The 16,808-nt window shown below is 35.1% G+C and overlaps 1 protein-coding gene across 2 annotated transcripts in view; it reads right to left on the reverse strand.

The window, feature by feature from the left end:
• LARS1 (leucyl-tRNA synthetase 1) overlaps nucleotides 1–16,808 on the reverse strand; it is a 55,364-nt gene that overhangs the window by 32,302 nt on the left and 6,254 nt on the right. The window contains exons 2-12 of one of the 2 annotated variants that reach the window (XM_072630649.1): nucleotides 16,059–16,177; nucleotides 14,458–14,545; nucleotides 13,901–13,981; nucleotides 11,730–11,867; nucleotides 10,081–10,242; nucleotides 9,071–9,183; nucleotides 7,352–7,415; nucleotides 5,445–5,512; nucleotides 5,117–5,342; nucleotides 2,037–2,124; nucleotides 1,863–1,939 (exon numbers count right to left, since the gene is read on the reverse strand). In XM_072630649.1, coding sequence (XP_072486750.1) covers nucleotides 1,863–1,939; nucleotides 2,037–2,124; nucleotides 5,117–5,342; nucleotides 5,445–5,512; nucleotides 7,352–7,415; nucleotides 9,071–9,183; nucleotides 10,081–10,242; nucleotides 11,730–11,867; nucleotides 13,901–13,981; nucleotides 14,458–14,545; nucleotides 16,059–16,177 — 1,224 coding nt within the window. Of the gene's footprint in view, nucleotides 1–1,862; nucleotides 1,940–2,036; nucleotides 2,125–5,116; nucleotides 5,343–5,444; nucleotides 5,513–7,351; nucleotides 7,416–9,070; nucleotides 9,184–10,080; nucleotides 10,243–11,729; nucleotides 11,868–13,900; nucleotides 13,982–14,457; nucleotides 14,546–16,045; nucleotides 16,178–16,808 lie in introns of both variants that reach the window. The other variant, XM_072630650.1, reaches the window with a different exon arrangement.

Raw genomic sequence — 16,808 nt, forward strand, 5'->3', positions numbered from 1 at the left:
ATATTCTATGCCATACTATATTTTATAGCTTGTGCAATGAACTTAATTGCAAAAAGTCAAATTGTAGATGTTTTACTATTTTTTTTTTTTGCTCACGATTTCCTAATCATTCACTCAACAAGAATTTATTAAGCACTTACTAGATATGCACCAGGCACTGAGCAAAGTGCTGGAAATAGAAAGAAAAACTGAAAAGAGTCTGCTGTCAAGAAGTTTCTGTTCTAAGGGGGCAGACAATGTGTACAGAGAGCAGTGGTTCTCCAATTCTTTGATCTCAGCATCCCTGCATGCTCTTAAAAATTAGTGAGGACTCTTCTCCCTGCCAACAGCTTCTGTTTATATGGGCTATATCTACTGATATTTACACTACTAGAAATTAAAATGTCTTAAAATTATTATGAAAAGTTTTGAACGCAAGGATCCTCTGAAAAGATCTTTGAAAAGTGCTAATAAATACAGATATGTAGATATAAAACATATGTAAAGTAGATATTAATGGCACTAGCAACTGGGGAGAATGGATAAGGCCTTCTGCAAAAGGTGGCATTTGTACTGGGTCCTGAAGGAAGCCAGAGATCCTTTGAGGCAAAATTGAGGAGAGAAGGCATGCCAGTACAAAGGCATGGAGACAGGCAGGTAAGTGCTGGAAGGGATAAGAAGGCCAGTGTAGCTGGACTGTAGAGAATGCAGAGGGGAATAAAACATAAGAAAACTTATGGAAAGCAAGGCATTAGGATGTGATGGGCCTCTGAATGTCCAACAGAGCACTTTATATCTGATCCTAGAAGTAATCAGAAATCATGGGAATTTATTGTGTATAGTGTAAAGAAAAGTGATCAGTCCAGCACCTCACAAAAATCACTTTGGCAAGTATATGGTGGATGAATTGGAAACTTGAAGCAAGTAAACCAACTGGGAGGATATTTTAAAAGTTCAATATTTCCTAAGGAAAGCAACAAAAAAACAAACAAAAACACCAAAAAACTCAAAAAGGATCCCAACAAGCTTAGGAGACACATCAATTTAAGCAAAGCTATTCTTAAAACAACTGAATTCTCTTAACTAGTTATAGTCAATACACAGCGTAATTATAATGATCAAGCCTGTCCCCCTCCCTCCTAAAAGAATTTGCTATGAAAATCCTCAAGATTAACATTATAATTTTAGAAAGATGCTCAGATTTCTATGTGAAAGATAAATACAATGATAAAGATAAAAAGTTTCAAAAACAGTACTTCTCAAAAGCATAGACACAATGAATAAACTTTTTAATAAAACATTAAAAGGAAGCCAAACTGAATAACTGCAATAGCTGATCTTAGTCCAAGAGAATAGCTAATAAAGCATATCGCTCTTCAGCAGTCAAGGAACTAAGAAGAATAAAATGTTTTTCTCTTTGTTTTCCCAATCAGAAGCTGGTCTGTCACACTTTACTGGACGTTGTAAGGCAAGACATGAAGGAGCTAAGGTAAAAACCTGCTTGCTCCTACTGTCATCTTGACTCTGCCTCCAGGAATACAATGTCAAATGTATTTTCAGGCTGGGTCACTGTATCAGTTGGTTTGCCTTAACTGTTTTTCTTTGTTACAAATAAAGTTCAATTCAGGGACTGCAGCGAGGAGTAGGGTATATCCAGAAATTACTGGCACATTAAAAAACAAAGGATATTAATAAATTTTGTTTGAAAAAAGAAAAAAAGCATTTTGGAGAGCATTCCATTTAGAACTGTTAATGATAAGGTTATATATAATGACTAGGGGCTTGAACTTGGACTACTTATTAGTCCCCTTGATGACTATTTACTAGCCTCTATATAACAAAATACCAAAAGTGAAACATAAGCAAAAGAGAAAGACACTGACCTGTTTTTTCTTCAAGTCTCTGAAAGCAGCTATGTCATCTGGAGCATCAGAGGGAACACTTGTGACAACACCAGTGCCTTATGAAAAAAGGACAACATCGAATTCACTAACAGCAAAACACCATGATCAGAATATGTATTACAAAGTACTGGGCAAGCATGAATTCTTTTTTACCTTTGTCCTCTTTAATGGTGAGCATAGGAAGAGTATAGATCACTTTGAAGGATGTTAAAGGTGCAGAAAGGGCTACACCCATAATTTCCTGCACAAAATAAATAATTAATGTGAAAAGTAAAAGAAATGCTTTCTTTCTAATAATAAAATAGCAAACAACGTCCCATTAAACCTAGTTTCAATTTAAACTAGCTGCCCCAAACATCATTACAAACAATTCCCAAATATGCATGACTAAGAGTTCTTATGGTGTCCTTCAGACCTATGATAAAAGCAAATCTAAGAACTTGGAGAATAATGTCAGAGAAAATGAATGAGAGTGAGTGTGCATATCTGTGTGTGCCTATGTGAAAGTTTAACAGAATTAAAAATTATCATAAAGGAAGTATTTACTGTTTGGCGCTATGGATGCCTGTTCTTTCCTTTATTAACATAAAAAACTGAGATTTGACTATACTACTACTACCTCAAGCTACAAAATTATTAGTTATGATCAATTTTATTTGTATCAAACTACATTTTATGTAGAATAACCTATTCAAAATATAAGAAAATATTTCATTGATATATCTAGAAATTTCTTCCTACTTTACATTTCAGGGATATAAATACACATATTAATCCTAAATGCTGATTTGGTAACCCTGTAGTATGTTTCAAAAAAGAGTTATTAAGATGATGGCTAAATCTGTTTTCTTTTTAAATTTTCAGAAGTAGAAAAAAAAAGGATAAGCTCTATATGGAAACCCTCCATAGCAGTATCATGGATTGATTTATGGCATGAATGTTACAAATTACAAAAATGTAGTCAACTTTTATTTTAAGGTTATAGCAATTCATTCATTCATTTATTCATTCAACAAGCAATGATTCTGACCTCACTGATAAAGAGTTAAAAATCAAGCTAATGTGGTATTTGTCCTCCCTTCCCAAAAAGTTCTACAGTACTAGTTAATTTAACACTCTTCTCACTATCAAGGTTAGTTTTATCATCACAGAAAAGTAAAGAAAAAGGTATCCACATGCCCTTAAGTGGATGACAGTTTATGTATCTTTTTACTTTTCTCAGCATTTTTATTATAGTGTTCTGCACACAGTAAGGCCCTTAATGTCTGAATTGAACAGAAAAATAATTTAAGAACCAGACATATAGAATCACAGGCTATTACAACAAAAAAGAGAATGAACCAGACCAATCCCCATTAAATCCTCTCAAATGTCAAGGTGGCTTTGGACTCAAATTTTCCTTTCAAAAATATTAAAAAAAAAAACAAACAAAACTTTTCCCCCTGAGGAAGAAAACATGATTTCATCAGTATGGGAACTCTCAGTGAATTACTAATTCATCTGTAACTCGTAGTCACAGAATTGCCTGGGGCATTGAAAAATTAAAAGCTGGACACACAGCTAATGTGTTGGGGCCATGAACTGAACCCAGAACTTCCTAACAACACGATCAGCCTCCTATCCGGCTACCCTTCCTTTTTTCAAAAAACACCTTTGTAGCTACAAAATTAGCAAAGATGACAAAACGTGGAAAGAATCAAAGTTAGAAAGACAGGAATATCAATAATACACTGTGGGTGAAGCTGTGAATTGGTCCAGCAATTCTGGAAAGTAACTTCAAAGTATGCTAAGAGAGTGAAAGTACTTCCATATCCTTTAACCTAGTTATGACACTGCTAGGCATGTGTCCCAAGAAGGAAAAGAAAAGTCTGATACCCTCCAAAATATATACAGTAGCACTCTTTTTAAGGGCATAGAAGAGTAAACAAAGTAGATGTCCATTAATTGGAGAATGGCTGAAGAAACTGTGGGATGTGAATGTAATAGAATATTATTTTTACTGTACCATAAGAAACAATATATATGGATAAATACAGAGAAGTACAGGAAGATTTATGAAATGATATAAAGTGAAGTAATCAAGAACCAAGAAAACAATACATAAAATTACAAAAAATGTAAATTTAAAAAGATGTAACTGATCATGGTATAAAATAATGAACAAGCCTGGCCCTTAAAGAAAAGATGAGAAAATGATTTCCCTCCCTACTTTGCAAAGGTACTCAGGTGATATGTTGGTAGTTATATGAACTACTTTTTTTACTCTTTCTTTTTTATTCTTTATAGCAAGAAAACAACTCTTAGATGGGTAGGAGAGGGAGGGATATATTTGGAAAAGAAAGTGATGTAAAATAGCAAAACAAAATTTTAGAGTAAAATAAAAATGGTTACAGCTACAAAGGATAAACACCTAGTAAAAAAGAGTAACACACTCAAAATGCTATTGCTAAAGTGATGATGTAAAATATGACAGGCACCAAGCCTCGATATTTAACATCAAAAACAACTAAGAACAAGAGGCTTGCATTTTTTCTCTTGTGTCTCAAGACAAGCAACTCGAGTAAAGACCATGTTTTTCCATACAACTAGAAAGCTCTGCAGCCATAAAAGAGGATCAAAAGTAGTGTGACAAACAGTATGAGAAAGCCTATTTGGGCATTTTCCTGAAGTCTAAGTCACATGGAAGAGCATCTCATGCAAAGGGGATTGTTTTGGGGAAAGCTGGGTTAATTCCAGTTAAGTCCAGTCAATTAAGAACGGGCAAAATAAAAAACAAATCACTGCTTTGATGATGGGAATGATCTTTATGGGAACCTGAACGTTATTCAGGAAATAGATGAAATTTTTGGTTTCTGAATTTGGTCACAAAACTCAGATAACTCCAGAGTCTACTCCAAGGTTGTGAAAGTCACTAGTGTTCCTATTCTGGTCTTTTACGAAGTTAATAAGGAAAGACCATAAAAACTGCATGATGCCATTGTCAGAGTAAATAAATTTTCATGTTAAAAAAGAAAATTCATGCTTCTATACCAATGATGGCAGCTGAGACTATTCAAATATTGACATAATAGCTAATGCAAACGTTAAATCTCTTAAGGATATCTTTTTTCCATTCACCATTCAGCAAATATTTAATGAGCTTAAGTATACAGTATTGAAAATATTATCCTTCACAGCTAGACATTTTCCCCAACTAAAACACTCGGCTAGAAAGGATCTGGTCCCATATTCACCTCTCCCATCAATTCCTTGACAACAGGTACCACTCCATTGTCCTTGGTAAAGCCCTGGTAAGACATGTTCCTAGCAGCTCTTTGGGTACAGATGAAAATATCACCATTTGCAGTCTCAAATCCAATGTATTTCATATCTGGGCGAATCCAACAGTTAGTCTGTCCAAACATGGTCTCCGGTCTAAGAGTAGCAGCTACTAAAAAGATGTTTTTCCCTTTCAGGCCACTGTAAAGAAAAATGAATATTAAATGTGGAATATACAGAATATTTAACCAAAACCTCTAGGACACTCAGAAAAGACTAACATTTACTTTTTGACAATCCTACCTTAGTTTAGAGGGGTAAGGCTCAATCACTTTCATTTTTATTAATGTATATTCTTGAGGTCCAACACCCTAAATGAACAAAAGAATTATAGGAAAACAGATGTTTAGTAAACACAGAAGTCCATTCTACACAGCTGCCAAAGCGATATTCCTAAAGCACAAGTCTGAGCATGTCACTTCCTATTCAGTAAACTCCAGTGGTTCTCCATTACCTCTCGAAACTCCGTGACTGGAATTTAAAACTATTTACAATCCAGCACCAACCTACCTTTCTGCCTTTAAGACATAAAACACAGCAATGCAAGGACCTAAAACATTCCCAAAGGACTACTGAAGCAAAATGCCATCCACATCCAGAGAAAGAACTATGGAATCAGAACGCAGAATGAAGCAGAATATTTTCTCTTGGGTTTTGTCTTGGTTTGTTTTTTCTCATAGTTTCTCCCATTCATTTTAATTCTTTTATGCAATATGAATAATGTGAAAATGTGGTTAATAAGAATGTATGTGCAGAACCCATATAAGACTGCATGCTATCTCAAGGAGGGAGGGAAAGGGAGGGGAAGAAAACCTAAGACTTTTAAAAATCTAAGACTTTTGGAAGTTATTGTAGAAAACTGAAAACAAATAAATTAATTTTTTTAAAAAAGACACATGACTTAACCTTTGTACATTGCATAATCCAATCAAACTGGCCTTCTCACTGGCTGCTCCTTACTTCCAACAGTCCATCTCCCACCTCTGCCCCTTTGCAAGGCTGTCCTCCATGATTGTCTGGAATGTACTCCAGTTCCACCTCCACCAGGAAAACTCTCCAGTTCCCTTCAAACTCAGGTCAAGCACTGCCCTCCTACATAAAGCCATTCCTAATTCTCCCCAATGGATACAAGGGCCTTTCTGCATAAAAACCATTTCCTTGGATTTATTTTAGATGGATTTAATAGTTGCTTACACATGTACAGGCAATTTCTCCCAAGTGAATGTAAGCACCCCAATAGCACTTTTGGTTGGTGGAGCCTAGCGCAATTCCTGGCATGCAGTAGAACCTTGACAAGTACTTCTGAGTTCTGACCCAAATACCCTAAATGGATTCTCTGCACAATTTAAACAACTTATTCTTCTAATGAAGATTCTACAAGCAATCTGCTGATCATAGTTGAAGGAGTAGAGTAAGGTAAATATTCTACCTTGTATATATAATACTACATGGAAAATTGAGAGAACTTAAATGTGTGCATATAGGTATATATATACATATATATATATATATATATATACACATATACGATATTAGCAGTTACATCAGAATTGAAAGATTTTTTTTTAATTACTCTGCTGTCAGTCACTATCATATAAGCCAACAAGTTACCAATATCAAAGGCAATACTATAAAATGATGGCATCAAAAGAAGGTTAAATATTCAGATTCTAGCTACTGCCAATGATATGGTACACCCACTTAACCTTACCATGCCTTAACTTCCTCATCTCGTCACTTCATCATGGGAACATTCTTACTGATAGGTCCTACAGGTAGGCCATCATCTTAAATGGTTGCAGGAACTTGGAAAATAAAGCACTATCAGTTATGAAAATAAGAGAGTATACATAAATATTAAGAGTGTCCTCTCACTACTTCAACTAGCTAGTCATCTGCCTCAGTCTACTCATTCTACCCTCAACTTACCATTCTCTAAAGGAGATGTAGTGACAATTGTGGGAAACTGATCCTACCTGATACCTCGGATTAGGATGGACCCAAAATCACTTTTATCATATGCTACACCACCAGGAGGGGAAAGATGGTAAGGCATTAAGGACCTTCACTATCTGGGTGTTTTAGGTTTCTGTTTTGTTTCAAAAGTCTTATGATCAGGCTCCCAACTGTTCAATGCCCAAAATAATTACCTCACCAGTTTGCCTATCATGGTCCATACAAGGTTGTCCATCTTTTGGAGAATAAATTGTATACCTACAAAACACACAATAGAAAAAAATACAGTTGGGTAAAAGCGACAAATTACATTATAATAGTCAAGCTTTACTCTGAATGTTACTTCTATCTATCAAATACTGAGCTGAAGCTAGCATTGGTTAAATATACTTTGTGTATAATTCTATAATCATAAATACTGAATTAAGGCTGCTATCTTCATCAGAGATGGTATAATTAGAAAAAAAACTTAATGAAGTTTCCTTTGATGAAACTAAAGATTCCTGAAATTGAAAGATACTCATAAAATGTAAAGAGTTTTCATTTACAGGCTCACAGAATTCACAAACTGAGAAAAGTTTTAGAGATCATCTACTCTAAACTCATTCAATAAATGAGGAAACTAAGGCCCAAAGAAATTCAATGACTTGCTTAAGGTTATCCAGGAAGCAAACAGCAGAATTCGAATTTGAATCCAGATCCTGTGCCACTGTATTTCCCCTTATCCTCGTCCCCTGTTTCTGTACCTTCCCTGGTTATCATCTTCATCTTTCTAGACTTTCTGGATCAGCTCCACTTAATCACATGCTTCTCCACAACTTACAGATTCATCCACATCTATCCCTTTCTCACTGCTCCTTCTCCCCATTTTGTTTTCTATCTTTCCCCATGACTTCAAAGTGCTCTCTGAGAACTGTCTGTTCCACATGTACCTTCTAGGCATTAACATCAACTTCATGCTTCCCTTCTCACCTCAGCACAGAGATGGTATAGTAGAACCAGCCCTGGATTTGGAGTCAGGAAGACCTGAATGTGAATAGTATTTCAGATACCTACTAGCTATCTGACACTTAGCAAGTCATTTAAACTCTGGGCCTCAACTTTTCTCATCTATAAAATGGGAATAATAACCTTACCTACCTCATAGGGTTGTCAGGGTTTTCGACAAGATATGTATATATCTAAAGCACTGTGACAACCTTAAGTCATCATATAAATGTCAGCCACTACTATTATCATTAATGAATACCAGAAGCAGAAATAATCTTAAAGACCATGTAGTTCAATCTTTCATTTTGTAGACAAAGAAACTGAACCCTAGAAAAGGTAAGTTATTTCTTTATTCCCAGAATGCAAAACGAGAAACTGTATTTTTTCCTACTTTCAGTTTGAAACATGAGAATTGAGATCAATGAGTCAACCTATATGTAAAAAGAAAATTTCTGAAAGATCTTAGAAGGCAATAACAGAGAAACTACTCAGAAGGAGTTTTTGTTATTCCATGTTAGGGGAACCCAGGGAATTTAAGGGCTAGTTAAAGGGAAAAATCTCAAGCAATTAATTTTGGGAATAAACATGCAAACTAAAATACTATGAATTTGTTCATCTTCCTGGCTGCAGATACTGATCACAATTTTTAGTTAAGATCCTAATAACTAGGGTTTCCAATAATCCTGGTTTAATACAGCAGTAACATTCAGAAAAAGATTAGATATCTCAAAAAGACAAAGACTTTAGCAGTAGGGATGTACAACAGGATTGGGCAGAAGAGAATGGGTTTGAGGAGAGAAAAGTATAAAGTTGGAGACTACAAGTGGTACAGAAAAAATGGGGGTACTGAATTAAAGCACAGGATATACATGACGCTTATTTTTAAACATCACAGAAATTATTATGATGAACACTCTACTCACCGCTTCCCAAACTTTATTTTGTTTCTTTCCCTCAGTGTCAAAAATTGCCACTTAACAAAGGAATCATAGTAAGGATTAGCATCAGTGGTGATGAAAGACCGTCGCCAATCTATCTGTAAGGAAAAAAGAAAATCCAAGAATCTTAAAGTATAAAAGATTTATGAATTTCTCTGCCGCCCTAGCGATTACTTCATCTAATTTCATGAATTTTTTTTCTCACCTAACAATAATGCTTGTTGTTTAATAAAAAGGGGAAAAAAAATTGTACCATGTTTTCAGAAATACTATGGAAATTTAGTATTCTAATATCTATTTATATCCATACATTTCCATAATGACTATAAAGATGCATTTAAATCAGCTTTACACAGGAGCAGTCTTCCAAAATATTAATTAAAGTACAATTTTGACCTCTTTATATTCTTTGAGCAAGTGATCTTACTCACTCTTTCTTATAATCACATAAATTTACTTACCAATACTACCATACATTATTTATCCTCTAACTTATTAAAATACCCAATTGTTAATTATATCTAGCTTCAGAGCTTCTAATCTCTTGACAATAAGAGCTCACATTCAATAATATTCTTATATTTCAAAATAAATACTTGAATTAAATATTATATATAACCAGCAACATGCGTATGTTCATCTTTCATGCCAAAGAAGACCATGCCATCAGATAATGATGACATGACTTGCACTTGACTTTGAGTGAGGGAGGGCTGTGCAGGTCACCAGCCTCACCTCTCCTCTAGAGCCATCTGAATGCAGTGACCAGATATTCATCAGGATGACTGGAGATGACCCAGGATGAGACAATTGGGGTTAAGTGACTTGCCCAAGGTCACACAGCTAGTAAGTGTCAAGTGTCTGAGGTGATATTTGAACTTCGGTCCTCCTGACTCCTGCACTGGTGCTCTATCCACTGCACCACCTAGCTGCCCCAACCACCAACATGCATTTCTTTACTGAAAGTAGCATTTCTACATTCAGGGGGAAAACACCTTCAAGCCCATTCTCTTCAGATCCTGAATAGCCAATGGTGGAAAATAATCAAGCCAATGTTCAGCTTCAGAAAAATTCACTATTTCTTCATCAGACAGGCCAAGAGATTTCATGATTCCCCACTGGTACTTGGAGGACCCAGCCTTGGCAGCAGCTTTACTCTAGGAAAAACAACCGAAAATCAGCAACACCAAAAGAAAGTCATATTTCCAATAATCTTCTCTTCAGAAGTATCAGTCTCCAGACTAATACCATCAAATGATGAACTTCTTTACATCTCCTAATAGCTAAAATAAACAAACTGATGCCCTTAATTCTGATTTCAATGTTTTCTCTGGTAATGATGGTTAGACATCTGACCAATTAACTATACTGAGAAACTCTTTTCCACAGATTTTCTCATCTTCTAATATTCTGTGTCTCTTTTTTAAGGTAGGTGATTTTCTTTTTAAAATTCTTTGTTTCCAAAGTAGTTAAACGAAAATAATCACCATTCATTCAACGCTCATTTTAAAAGCATCTAGGATGTGCAAATCACCATGCAAATCACTGAGGGGGAATCTAAGGTTATTAAAACATGGTCCTTGAATTCATGAAAGTGACAATATAGCACTTAAAATATGATAAATGCAGCCCAAACTTTGTAGTCCTCCTAAACAGTGCCAGTTAAGGCAGTTTGGGCCATGAGGTAATTCTCCTATAACCAAGGCAATGAAGGAAAAAAAAAGATATGACACATGCCATTAATGAAATGTCTGCAAAGGAATGATGAATATCATTAAAGTTTCATATCATAGAGTTTCAACTGCTGGAAGAATAAGCATAAGTTGATCTATGTCTAGGTACTGCTTGGCTAAATAAGCTGTATGAAAAAGAAATAAGATTTTTATACTTATACTTCCAAAAACTACATCTTCATCTCATACTGCCCAAATATGGAAGCCTGAAAAGTCTAATCCGTTCATGACAACAATTAGGATCACTAATGTTTCAGAATTATAGTTATTTAAAAGAGTTAAATATTAGTTTTTTATTTTAAAAGGTTCCCCCTCCCAAAAAAGTTGCTGATATATCAGAACAAAAGAATTAGGTGGACCAATTTGGGCTGTTACACTCCTCTGATCAAAAAACTTAGCACAGAGCATTACATTTATATAGACAGAGGCACTAACAAAGAACTTTTGTCACCAACAATAAAACACTACCAGTCACAGATATACAGCATAATTCCAACTTTCTCCTTCAGTCTCATCAATCTTTTTTATTTATAAGGAATCATTCACAGAAGCCCTCTCAACAGTCTACTTTTGTATCTGCCAATAATTAAAAGGCCACCAACCAGCCCTCCTCGCCTGTTCCAACACGTTCCCACCACTACAATACCCCAATGAGGAAACCAATTTAAAAATCTCTTGGGATTGAGGGGAAAAGGATCTGTGTGTTTTTAAACAATTTAGATTATAAGAAAAAACAGTCAGACTCAACATGCATTTAATCAGTTGAGATGATATATGTAACATATTCTACAAACCTTAAAATGCAACATAAATGTGAACAATTAGCTATTTATATCTTGGAGACATAAACTAACATGCTACTCACATGAATGCAGTGTCTATCAACAAACTAGAAACCCAATGGATTATACCTTTTTTCCTTTTGCCTTATCCTTGATAACGACCTCTTCTTTTTTTGCAGTAATGTCCTCTTCTTCTTCTTCCTCATCTGGGAATTCAGGAGGGCAACCATACAATTCTATTTCTCTTTTCAACTTATCAGCACATGCCTCAAAACAAATAATATCGAACTTCAAAATTCAGGGAAGAAGTGATTCAGATTCATGTTGCTTTCATACCCATTTTCATTCTGGGACATTCATATTTGACAGTCTTTTACATTGAACTGTACAAATTTAAATGGTTCAAATATTCTCAAATATTTCAGAGGAAGAAATTAAAGTTATCTACAGTCATATGAAAAAACGCTCTAAATCACTATTGATTAGAGAGATGCAAAGCAAAACAACTCTGAGGTACCACATCACACTTATCAGATTGGCTAACATGACAAAACAGGAAGATGATAAATGTTGGAGAAGATGTGGGAGAGTTGGAACACTAATTCATTGCTGGTGGAGCTCGGTGCTGATCCAACCACTCTGGAGAGCAATTTGGAACTATGCCCAAAGGGCTACAAAAATGTGCACATCCTTTGACCCAGCAATATTGCTTCTAGGACTGAATCCCAGGATCATGAAAATGGGAAAGAGTTCCACGTATACAAAAATATTTATTGCCGCACTCTTTGTGGCAGCCAAAAACTGGAAAGCAAGGGGATGCCCATCAACTACGGAATAGCTGAATAAGTTGTGGTACATGAATGTAATGGAATACTATTGTACTATAAGAAATGATGAATAGGAAGACTTCAGAGAGACCTGGAAAGACTTATAGGAACTGATGCTGAGTGAAAGGAACAGAACCAACAGAACTTTGTATACAGCAACAACCAGAGTGTGTGAGGAATTTTTCTGGTAGACTTTGTCCTTCATAGCAAGGCAAGGACCTAAAAAATCCCCAATGGACTTTTGAGGCAAAATACTTTCCACATTCAGAGAAAAACTACTGAATTGGATCGCAGAGTAAAGCAGACCATTTTCTTCTGTATTATGTTTTGTTTTATGGTTTCTCCCATTCATTTTAATTCTTCTATTCAACATGACTAAAGTAAAAATGTATTTAATAGGAATGTATGTGTAGAACCTATGTAAGATTGCACGCCATCTCGGGAAGGGAGTGAGAATGGAAGGGGGAAGGAGGGAGAGGGTGGGAGAAAAATCTACGATATATGGAAGTGATTGTAGAACATTGAAAACAAATAAAATAATTAAATATATATATATTCTCAAATAATTCAAGTAGAGAGCACTAAGTTGTACATGGCTAATCACTATCAGATTTTGTAACTAAAATCTTGCCTCCTTGAAAATTATTTCCAATTTAAAATCATAAGAGGAATAAAAAATTTTCTAATGTAACCAAAGTCTAGTAACACCAGGATTATTTACATTGTGATAGACTAGCCTCCCCTCTAGTCCTCCTCTGATGGCTCCTCATGGTGTGGAATTGTCCCTGGTTCTCAAAATCCATGTCAAGATCACCTAGGGATCTTAAAAGGGTTGTGATTTATAGCATGAAGATAGTACCTACACCAACAAAATCACAGATCCCTGAAGTGAAGGATGATGGACTAGGTAATACAAGGTCTGATGTCTGGTTTCAAATGGCAACTGACTTTGCTCTGAGACATAAGGAAAGTCAATTTACCACTCTGGCCATGTTTCCTCTTCTATAATTGGAAGGTACTGGGGTAAGGTGTGTATTAAATAGTCTCTAAGATGTCTTCAAGCTTAGATTTTTTATTTCCCTTTGACTTCCATTGTATTGTTAAAGTCACACTTCATATACATACAAAACTTGGTGTACCTAAAGATTATTATACACTTCCTTTTAATGTTATTTTCAAGTAATTATTATCTAATATAAAATCTCAATAGTGGTGGTGCACAAATACTTATATGCCACTGGAATTTTATGCCAAAAGGTAAAAAGATTATTTGCAAATCATGTAGCTCATATTGAGTTCTGCTTGTTAAAGACTAGTATAACAAAGGGGTTCAGAAAGACTTTCAAAGACTAACAAATTCAAATCAATCCTACAATTTCATAATTGTTAGAAATCTCACTTTTTATTTAACTACATTATCACTTTTCACTCTAAGTTCAAAAAAGCCCAATTCAGCTACACATATAAACTTACCTTAATTGGCATTCCAGTACAGTGTAGACCAAAGGGAAACAAGCATTTCTTTCCTTTGAGCCTCTGATATCCTACTGAAAACTATTAAAGGAAAATAAAATTCAAGTTACAAGCCATAAACATATGCCAAAAAGGTGAATCCTCAATAAGAATACTTGTTCTGCTGCATCCTTACACCTTCCTTTGTAAAGATCATCTGGAGTCTACACAGCTGATTATCAAAACTGAACAGATTTCAATAATGCTTTTTTCTGCACTCCCACACAGAACATAAACCCGAAAATCCAGTCAGACAAATGACAAGGCACGCGGGCTTCCTTAACAAAGCAAGACAGAGATATTTCAAATGAAAGTGTTCTTCCAGTAACAACTGTTGACATTTACGTAGCGCTTTAATATTGGCAAAGCACTTTACACACAGCACATCACGTCATCTAGTTTGAGCCTGGCTCTTACTTGGAAATAAATTTGCCCAGATACCACTTCCTCTTAAGTAGCTAATCAAAAGAATGAAGGGAAAAAGAACTATTAACATTCAAAAAAAGGTGTATCCTTACCTCACATTTAGACAACGAAAATGTATGACCCAAGTGAAGACGTCCATTCATGTAGGGATATGGGAAAGTTACAAAATATTTGTTTTTTCTGTAAAGATGGAAAAACAACAACAATACATACACAGAAGAAAAAAATAAGCTGTTAAACTCATTTTATATTGAGAGTAAGGGAATAAGGTTTCTCCTGAGTTTATCTAAAACTATCAGTTAATCCAAGGATAGTATATCAGATAATAAGGAATAAAAAGTTCTCAGAAAGAATTCTGCTTCTGATTGAAAATTTAAGTAATATACTCTAGAGAGCAAATAGGAAATAAATATCTTCCTAGCAAGTTTAGCTTAATAGAACCCAAAATGTTTTAATAAAATAAACTTCAAATATATGAATATTCTTAGAATGACAGAAAAATTGAGTCTCAATGATTACTAAGTGGGGCTTCATAAAATACACATAAAGCTAGTCAAAATGCTTCACACACATATACAAATATGTAATATCTATAGAGAAGGAAAGAGGGAAGGAGAAGAGGAAGAAGGGGAGGAAAGAGAGGGAAAGACGAGAAAAGAGAGAGAGAAGGCAAATTCACCACGTCTATCAAAGAGTGATTCAAAATCCTAGATTTAAACATATTACTCATAGTATAACAGAATTAGAGGCAGTATGACATGATAGTAGGCCAGCCTGTAGTCAGTAAACTCCAGTTTCCAGTCCCACCTTTAGCACATATTGTCATCAGACAAGTCACCTAGCATCTAAGACTATGAAATAACACAGAAATTGCCCAACAGTATTAATGAAGAGAGTTTCCTCAGGATTTCCTTACACCAAGGAAATCAAAACTGTGTACCAAAACAACATTCTCCGAAACAAAACCCCACTACAAAAAAAGTTCTATGCTTTGAGAGGAGGGAGTCCAAGTACAGGAATTTCCTATACCAAATGAGATCACAATCCATTTATGGTTTAGTAGTTTGAACTGAGACCCAGGGCCACATACTTCAGAGGCAGGCTTTAAACTCTGGTCATCCTGGCTCCAAATTCAGCTTTCTATCATTTATACCAGACTACCTAAGTATAATAATCAACACTTTAATCTGCTGTGCTACACAGATAACACACACACACACACACACACACACACACACACACACACACACAACATACACACAGAAATACATAATGAGAGAAAATTCTCTTCTAAAAATAATTTTCATTTAAGAAATGTGTTTAAGTACACAGACAAGCCCTTTCCAATTCACATTTTGGGTTTTTGCTGACAATTATCATACAATTTGATTCCATCTTTAAAATTAAGTCATTTGCCAGGCCAAACTAGAAAAAACATTAGTGGATAAACATTTTTTAAAACGCTTTCATAAAAAAAGCCTTGTGTTGTCATAGGGCTGAAGGGTTCACATGGTCACAAACAATGTGTCTTGTCTCTTTTAAACAAGGATCTCATCTCTTTCAGCCCTCTGATGCATGTATCTGAGCATTACTGATTTATATTGCACCTCCACCCTTCCCAAAGAAAGGCTCATAACACAACAAGTATATTGGTTTGGGAAACATTATTTGCAGTTTTACCAGAACTTGCTACCTGGTCAGGCTCCCAGGATCAGATGCATTGGCCTCAAATACTTTCTCAGCTTCCCATTTCTGCTGAATTTCTCTTTCAATCTTCTTCAAAAAGTCAACTTTTGCAGTACCCTTTCGTTCCTTTTGAAAACAGAAACATATTTTAAGGGAATTACTCTATCCTTCAATGAACCTCCTACAAACTACAAAATGAGAGGGTCATATATAACTGAGTTGTTTAAGGATATCATTATCTTTTTAAGTTAACCTTAAGATCAAATTGACAGAAATGAAAATAAGAACAGGATTATACGCTTCATTTGACTCATTTCAAAAGCCATTATGTATCAATCAATCAATAAATTTTTATTAAGCACCTAGTAAAACAGGTCCTTCGTGATTCCCCAAGTTGTTAGTGATACCCATACCTCAACATTTTTTAATTTTGTGTTGACTGATTTACATACTTGTTGTTTCCCCCAGTAGAGTTAATCAATCGATAAACATATATGAAGCCTAGAATAAAAACTCCTTAAAGGCAGGGACTAGTTGTTTGGACCCCAGTACCTGAACATTGCCTAGCACATAATAAATGCTTATTAAATTATCTTCAATGTGAGAGTATGAATCAATAATTACTTGAAAATAATGCCAATATGATCAAATCAATCAATCAAGCATTTAAGCTTCTACTATGTGCCAGGCACTAGGGACACAAATACAAAGAATGAAACAATCTCTACTCTCAAGAAGTGGACATTCTGAAGGAGAA

The sequence above is a fragment of the Notamacropus eugenii genome, chromosome 1, assembly GCF_028372415.1.
Source record: "Notamacropus eugenii isolate mMacEug1 chromosome 1, mMacEug1.pri_v2, whole genome shotgun sequence".
Taxonomy (NCBI): domain Eukaryota; kingdom Metazoa; phylum Chordata; class Mammalia; order Diprotodontia; family Macropodidae; genus Notamacropus; species Notamacropus eugenii.